General features: G+C 41.9%; 1 protein-coding gene across 2 annotated transcripts in view; it reads left to right on the top strand.

The window, feature by feature from the left end:
- The first annotated feature begins 7,507 nt into the window (after positions 1-7,507).
- Positions 7,508-8,626, top strand: part of pcloa (piccolo presynaptic cytomatrix protein a) — a 60,771-nt gene continuing 59,652 nt past the window's right edge. For both annotated transcript variants that reach the window (XM_085376822.1, XM_085376821.1), the window contains exon 1: positions 7,508-7,719. In XM_085376822.1, the coding sequence (XP_085232948.1) occupies positions 7,508-7,719 (212 nt within the window). The remainder of the gene's footprint in view (positions 7,720-8,626) is intronic.

Here is an 8,626-nt window from a genome sequence, read left to right as displayed (position 1 = left end):
ATTATAGCCGTGAGTCGTGCTTTAGGAGAGTGCTCTCAAACTGAATATTTACCCTGAGAAAATGAAATATGGAAGGAAATGTAAGATTGATATCTATTATCTGACTCACGGAGATATTTTTGATAAAGTAACAGCGATTAGAATTGCAAATACATAGTACATATTTTGATGCGCAGCAGCGCAGATGAGTTGCTGATGTAAAGAGTGACGTGATCATTTTCAAATTGAAGAATAGTTTGGGGCGGTGCTGTGGTGGCAATCTTGATCTAGATCCTGGATTTGGTTCCAGTCTGAGCCTTTTCTGTGTGCGGTTTATGTGGGTTGTTTCCAGGAATTCCAGCTTCCTCTCACAGTCCAAACATGTGCACGTGATTTGGTATTGAAAATGTATTTAAATTTATAAATCCAGCAACATGCAATGATTAGCTAAACTTTCAGATTCTTTGACTTTATGTGGGTCCTTTATTTTTTTCAATCTTTTCTATTTAAAAGCTGTTGGTAGTTGAATTTTGTTAGTTTGGGAGACTTTTGGCTGTTTCCCATATGATTCTAGTTGTCTCCTGTGCAAGGATAGCATGCTTCCATGTCATGGCACAGGAGAGAAGAACAATAAGGGAGGAATAAGGCTAAAGCAGCAAATGCACCAGGAATCACAACGAATAATTAAATAAACAAAACTTAAAAGTCCAATAAAACTCAACCCATGACCATGACAGCCATGACCAGCCTCATCATCTCCACGCTCCTCTTGTCCATGACTCTTAAATTCATCCCAGTGTACCATCTTGAAGGGTATCTCGAATCCTAAAATGCATGTGGCGAAAAGAAGAGCAATGAGATCGGACGCCTGCTGGAGGAGATGTGAGAAGGATGCACAGGTATATCCTTAACATTAGTCTTTTGGATCCGTGAAGTATAAAAGAGGTATGACACAGAAGAGGAATAAAATAAATAAATACATTTTTTAAAAAACATGGTGGAAACAGGACAAATAAATGTTCTTTTTCTATTCGTGAGTTATATTAGCTGTAAAGATAATCAGCTCTGCGTGAATTTCAAAGCCCTTCACTGTTTGTGGCTGTTTGTATGACTTTAATAGATTCTTGTCTCACTAGACCTCGTTGTGAGTTCAATTAAAAGTAAAGAAGTTGTCACGAACACTGTCATGCTCAGAGATCATAAAATATAGCAGCAGGCTTTGCGACTGTGCCATACGCCATAATTAATTGACATCACTTTAAAATGACAGCTCCGAAGCAGGGATGTCTCATTTGCTTAAATGCCTGTTGAGGCGACTCCCCCCTCCCCATATCTCTTCTATGACTTCTCAGGAAACAGAAAGAAATTCTAAGAAGCCTTTTTAAGGTAATAATCTATTTATTTACATTAAAATTAATGCTAAATCACAGGAGCTCACCGCTGTTTTAAAAACCCAGTTTTTAGGCAGTTTCCCCCCTGAAAGATCCTTGCGCTGTGTTTTCACTCGACTGCAGCTTCTGTGGAATGCGCTGCAGAAAGTTTCTCTTAATTAGCACGGCCTGCCGCCTCCATTGAGCAGACTTCGCAATGACTGGTATGCTCACAGGAATTCAAACTTCCGAGGAACACAACATCAGAGTGCTGTCACGCTGACTGATCACTGGGAACAAGTGCCTCTCACCAGCTGAGCCTAAAGAGGAAACTGTGGCTACTTGTGCTATAATTACCCGCTTTCCCTGCAGTTTTTCCATATCCAGACCCCGCTGTAACCACTTCACCTTTATTTAGCAAGAAGTGTACGCTGCTGTTACATCAGTCAGCTACTGGAAAATTGGCTTGGAGATTGGCTCCCAGACAATGACCTGCAAATCTTATTAACAGTTCTGTTACCAGTTAAAGTCTCCTTCCCACGCCCTTCACCCTAGCACCATAACAACCTCCGGGAAGCAAATCCGACACACATCGATTTTAGATTTTTTTTTTTCCTGCAATTTTTTTAAAACTGGAAGCCTGAAGTCTTTTGAGCTGACCACTGTGATACTGCAGCGAGTCTGTGATCCTTTTGTATATCGAGGAGAAGATGCAGATGAGGACAGGTGTTGTGAGACTCCATCTCCTCCTCCGTGCAGTTGAAGCAAAGAAAAAGTCTTATTTGGTTTTCATCATATTTCAAGCCACATTTCATACATGATTTCAGGCTTTTCAACAGTTCATCGCTCATATATACGTCGACATTCTCAGCTCTTTGTGTTTGTGCTGCTGTGTGTTTGTATGAAACAAAGGGATTTATATAACTTGTGTTGAGTCTCTGAATCTGACGCCTTTGTGTGTCTTCAGGGAGCGAGGAACACTATTCACAGAGAATTTAGCTCCAAGGAAACGGCCTCAGCAATACTCTGAGAAAGAAGAGCGTCCTATTTCTTAAATACCATAGAGTAATCCTATGTTTTCTGTAATGCTGCTATCATGTCATCCACTGCTACCCACTCCCCTTGTTTGTGTTAACTGGGTTCAACAGATGGTGGTGTCGAGGCCTCTCGGTGCAGTTTTGGAGGCCAAAGAAATGAGGGGAAAAATGAAGTCTGGCAAGAGATGAATAATTGATGATGGATCCTTTTTTTTCTTGCTTGTTTGTTTTGTTTTTGTTTGGGTGTTTTTTTTTCCCCCACTGGGCTAACTTGACCCTCAAGTTTGGCACCAAGCCACAGCAGAGATGTGCTCAGATGAAGTCTGTGTACAAGAAAACAGCTTACAGTGCAGAGCAGTGTCTGATTGGCCTATCTTTCAGAGGGAAAGCGGATTAGAGTGGCCGCTTATGTCTGCGCATGAGTGTGTCTTTGTCTGTTAGTGTGTGTGTGTTGGCAGCAGGTGTACTCAAGCACACCTACCACGCGCTCCCGCTCCTGTGCATAAGGTTAGTAAGATTGAGAAACGAAAGGAAGGGAAGGCGCCTCTGTGACTTTAAAAATATTTTTAGTCCATCGTGCCTCAGTGGTCAGGAAAAAATTGGCACTGAAGGCGGAATTAGGCTTGTGCCAGGACGCTAATAAGGTTAAGGAAAGCTCAGTCCTAATGTACCAGAAATTAAACGTCACTTGCAAGTACACCGTCACCTGGGAGCTGCTTCACCTCATCGCACACAGACTTTGGAGAGAGAAGGCGGCGCATATTTGTGCACGGTAACACAGGTATGTAGCTCTTGCTTGCTCTTCTTAGAATAAGGACAGCAATTTGGAGGAAGTTGGGAAATTTCTAGCAGGTTTTTTTTTTAATTTCAGACAAGAATATAAGAAAGGAAAAACAGGTGTTGCACTGTATTCACAAAGGAATAAATCTACAAGGCCGTGTTTGGGCGTATTTGGTTCATTTTCTGACAGTGTAAGCCTATTCTTGTGCTTTGGAAGTTGTAGTTTAAACTTGAGTTTTGCAGTGGTGTGCAAGAGCAAAATACATATATATGTACATATCGCATTTGTTAGCTTCTTTGCTTCATACCCCAGCTGACTATTCAAATTTAATGAACACAGCCCAGTGTGTGTTATCTGGTTACCAGACTCAAGTTACACTTATGAGGCTACACAGCACGAACAAACATACCTCTCGGAGTGTCCAGAAGAGCACCTGATTCAGTGTTGAAGAGTACCTAAAGTACTACTAAAGTTTAGTTTTATTGTACTTTTAAGCTACACTTTAAGGAACTTCTACTCTAATACAGAAGGAAGTATTGTACATTTCTAGTCCAGAAAGCTGTGGTTGCATTTTTGATTTAAGGTACTTCATAAAACATAAAAAAACAAAAACAAATATATGTCTCCTTAAAGGCTAAATCAATGCTTTAGTGTATGTTTGCCTCGTGAGTGTGAACATGTCCAGTGAAGTGGTGTATTGAAATTACTTTTCATGGTCCTGGGAGTGTTGGATTTCTACTTGTAATGCAGCGCTTTCAGATTGTTTTGTATTGATTCATTCTCTTAATTAACAAGATGATCTGAATACTCATTTCACTCCTCTGCAGTTTTGCTTTTTATAACAGAAGCATGCCTAAAGGGCCCTGGTAGCACTGTACTAATAAGTGTATGTGTACACTGTATGCAGGTGTGTATGTGTCTGTATAAATTGCTGGGTTTGCACATGCCTCAGAGAGTGCTTGTCCCTAGGCCTGTGTTTGATGTTGCGCCTGTACGCTGGTTTGTGTTTGTGTGTGTGACTGTCTGCCCGTCCGTCTGTCTGGGTGAATGCTTTTGCTTTGCATCACTGAATACTTCAGTCAGTGTGTTTATGTGACTATGTGGATGAGACATACACACACACACACACGCCAGAGACGGAGGCGCATGTATGGACTGCTTCCGCCTCACAGCGTAGAGACAATCAGGGCATGCTTCGGCAGTCAGTGGAAAGAAGGGGAGGAACCGAGCAATCGCTACACCACCATCATTTATCACCGAAGACAGACACCGAAACTCACCTCTGCCTACACGTACACATTCGTTTAGGTGAGGAGGAGGGTGAGGAGGAGGAGAGGAAGCAGGAAGAAAGCAGAAAGAGGGAGACAACTATAAAAATATCCACATCTGTGAAAGCCAAAGAGGTGAAGTTAGGGTGAAGAAAGCATGTTTTTGCAGAAAGAGGTACTAAAGGCTAAGAGAAAAAGCAAAGCATTACAGGAAACAGTGAAAGTGATGGAGTAAAGCGTGGATTTGAATGCTGTAGCCAAACCAATTATGGTTAACATTTTCCTACTCTAAAATATAAGAAACAAAGAATGTGACATTTGGCCTTTTTTCCCTTCTTCTGCAACTAAATGAGATGCCTAACACACATCTTCACTTAAATGTGAAGCTACAACCAGGAGACGGTTAGCTTGGGTGTCAATAAAAACTGGAAACTGGAGGGGGGGGGCAGGCTATTATAGCTCACCTGGTTGTGTGGGGGAGCCATCTTTACTATCTTGCCAAAAAATAATAGCTAAACACACACCCCAAAAATAACCTTACACACTCATTGTTTTAAGAATAAGAATAAGAATAACTTTATTTATCCCGAGGGAAATTCTTTTGTCACGTACATGCTCAAAGCAGCAGAAGAGACAGAGGAACAGATGAATAAGATATACAATATATACAATAAGAATAGTAGTATACAGTAATATACAGTAGGATAGTGCAAGACATAGTATCAAATAACTCTAACGAAGTAATATATATAACTATATCCTGGAGAATAAATAACTATCAGTGCAGGCGATTCTAGAAAGTGACATAGTATTGTGCAATAGAATAAAGGGAGTAGCAGCGTATTATGGGGGGATGAAACAAATATTCAATAAGGTACTGTTGGGTACTGTTGGTGCTGTTTCTTTAATCAGCACTGAAAAAACACATTGTACAAATCATGTGCTGGACTGTTTCTTGACCTATGTTTTGAGTAACTTTCTGGAATCCTTGCTGGTTTTTAACTCTGATGAAATAACTTTTTTTCTCCATAATTTGTGTACATGTTAATATAAAAAAAACGCTAATTAAAAACTCTAAATTTGAGAGGGTGGGGGGGCTGTTTGCCCCAAATTTTGGTCTTAGACACAAGAGTGATCATCTGATCTAAAATGTCATCTATACCAAACTTTAATTAAATAATCTCTCTGAATAGATTGTATGGCAGATTTTTATCAAATATTTTTATCTAATTATTTCTATTCCAACATATTTATAGCAAAAAATCAAAAGACTGTACTCTCGTGTGTAGGCTTATGGCTTTCAATGCCTAAAAACAAAGATATCTGAAGGACAAACAAATATCATCCCACTTGCAGGGGCTGTCATGACATGTAAACAGTGGTAAAATGATGATTTGTAGTGCCACATGCTCTTATTCCTATCAATTCTATTATTAATAGAACAGGAAGAAATAGACACAAGCACTAAAGCTCTGGTCTTTGTTGTTTCTACCGCACTGTCTAGTTACCCAGTTTTTCCCTTTACCAAGCTAGTCCAGGTACTAAGGGCTTTGAACTGGGTAAAGTGAGGACACATTTCCCCCCTCAGAGCTCCACATGCAAAACAGCAAATGAGCACTTGCTGTCATATCGTGACATATCTCCTTGATGTACAGCGGAGACGACATATTTTAATATCCTACTTGCCAAATCTTGTGGCCTGCTGTGCATGTTCTCAAGACAATAGAGCTAAATACACTGTAGGTTTAATTTGCAACATGTGGGCAGGTTTAATGTAATTCTGTTTACAGCTTTGGACTGTTGTGTGTGTGTTGCTGTGGTGGTGTTATGGTGTAAAGATGCAACATACTGCTGCCTCTGCGTTGTCTTTTCATTACCCTCCTTTTATATTACGCTCATTTGATCCTGTGCTGTGTTCTTCATGATAACAACAGCAATTAAATCTTCACAAGGAGAGAGGAGATAAAGAATTCATTGCAACTTATCTGGCTTCAGTCAGTGAAACCTGATTTTCCCAGCCAGCCTTCAAATGCACATTATCATATCTGACAATATAATGTATTTTGGATTTTTTTTAAAAAACTGAGAAAGAGAGGTGTACAGCTGCCAACTGAGAAGGCATATGAATTACTCTTCTTGTTAGGAGTCATCTGTGGACTACTGCAGATGTCCGTTACATACTTTGTGATTGTTTTCCTCCTTATATTAGATCTATATAATTTAACTATAACTGAATGGTTAGTCCAGGTGTGGGCATTATACAGCAACATCAACAAACACTTCCAAGGAGCTCCAAATGCGTTCAGCTGTCTGATCTGTTTTACCTGCTTTAACTTGTGAGAAGCTGAACATACGACTCAAAATGAAGGCATCAGTGAACCCGCCTGTTCCATACATTATGACGAATAGGTCTCCTTTAAATCCATATTTTCCCCCGCTGGTGTCTTCGGATCACCTGTCAGAGGAGGAACATGCGCGGTGGGCATCAGAGCTGAGAGGCTGGTGGAAAACCTGCGTGAAAACGTCAAGTATCACAAAGCGGAAGTCGAATTCCGCTTCACTATAAAGGCATCCAAATGTCATAATTGAAGATGAAACGTTTAAGGATCAATTGGTTTCTTTTTTTCTTTCATTTTCATTTACGAGCCTTAATAATCCGTTTTTAACCTTCACTAGTCCAAATACGTCGTTGTGTGCTCAGTGTACGTTTTAAATGCTCAGTAAAAAACGCTTTCCTTTCCTCTTCATTTTGATTTTATTTTGTAAGACTGTACCGGAAACCAGCTTTTGTGGCTGTGAGCGGTTGTAAAAACGGAGACCCCTTTTACGGAAAACTGTGGTTAACTGTGCTGTAGCTACAGCTGCAGAGATGCGAGGGACAGAAAAACGTCGAGAAAGGAAACAGAGGGCAACACCGAAGCTGAACGTAAAGTAACCGCCGTCACAAATCATCTGAGATGTTTCGAGAAACCGAGGAGCAGCATCTTCGCAGCGCTTTCTCCCGCTGGAGATAAAAAACCGAGAAGAGGATCGCGCATTGATCCGAGAACAGGGGGACGGGAGGGGCCGATCATGGGGAACGAAGCGAGCCTTGAAGGAGGCGAGGGGCCGCCGTCTGGGCTACCCGAGGGGCTGGCACCTGACGGGAAGGGGGGCTTTTACCGGGTCTCAGACGGGACACCGGTCAACCTGAGTGAACTCAGCGAGGAGCAGAGGCGGCAGCTCTCCGCGGCGATGTCAAGGGCGCAAGGCAGGCAGCCCGGAGGCGCGGCGGCTGGACGAAGGCAGGGAATTTAAACCGCATTTATGATGCACTTCAAATACCCACACTAACCAGGCCATTTTATACGACACGGAGAGAGGATGGGCACGAGTGGATGTGTTGTGGTTGTGTGAAGCATCGTTTGGGAATCTCTGAGATGCTCTAAAGGAGGCAGAGAGCCCGATCACGCCCATTAAAAAAAAAATAAATAAATCATGTCAACCGCTCCAGAAATGATTCCCTTCTTAGAGCTCGCTCTTATGGATAATCACCGAGATCTGATGATCTGCATGGCTGAGAGTGATGTCTCTGTTGGCAATTAAGTCGTACAGCCATTCGCGCTTCTAACGCAGACATGCAAGTCTCATTTTAACCCAGCAAACGATTTGAGTGTATGTGTGTGTGTTCCGTATTAAGAAATATACAGTATTGGTCACTGTTTATGTGTGGTATGTGCGTAAGAGACACACCTCCAGTATTTATGCGAAATTTTCGAAATGCCTGCTGGGTAAGAAAATCTGTCGTGCCCAGTGTGTTTTTCTCCGATCGAACGATGCCTTAACACCCAGCTAAAAACAAACCCGACACCGTCAGCCGTGAATGCGCGCCCCGGTGTCGCCACTTAAACGTTTCCCCCTGAATTTCACCGAATTGGATTTTAACCGATGGTGTCGTGGAGGAGGAGTGGGGGGGGGGATGCTTGGTTGTGAAACTGGGGTGTAGAAACCTGCCGACGAAAACAATATGTAGATTTGGGTTTTACGTCATGTTTATCACGGTGAAAGGTTTGTGAATAAGTGTGGGATAAAATGCCAAGATTTGCCTTACTAATTGGCTCCAGCGGGAGGGGGGGGGGTATTTATATCTGAGCAGAGGCTGAGAGTGGGGGGAGGGGGCACGTCAATATTAATATGACTATAAATAGAACA

The sequence above is a fragment of the Diplotaxodon limnothrissa genome, linkage group LG17 (assembly GCF_057381915.1).
Source record: "Diplotaxodon limnothrissa isolate DT_005_m linkage group LG17, D_limnothrissa_male_GT1.1, whole genome shotgun sequence".
Taxonomy (NCBI): Eukaryota; Metazoa; Chordata; class Actinopteri; order Cichliformes; family Cichlidae; genus Diplotaxodon; species Diplotaxodon limnothrissa.
This window is presented reverse-complemented; position numbering and strand designations above follow the sequence as displayed.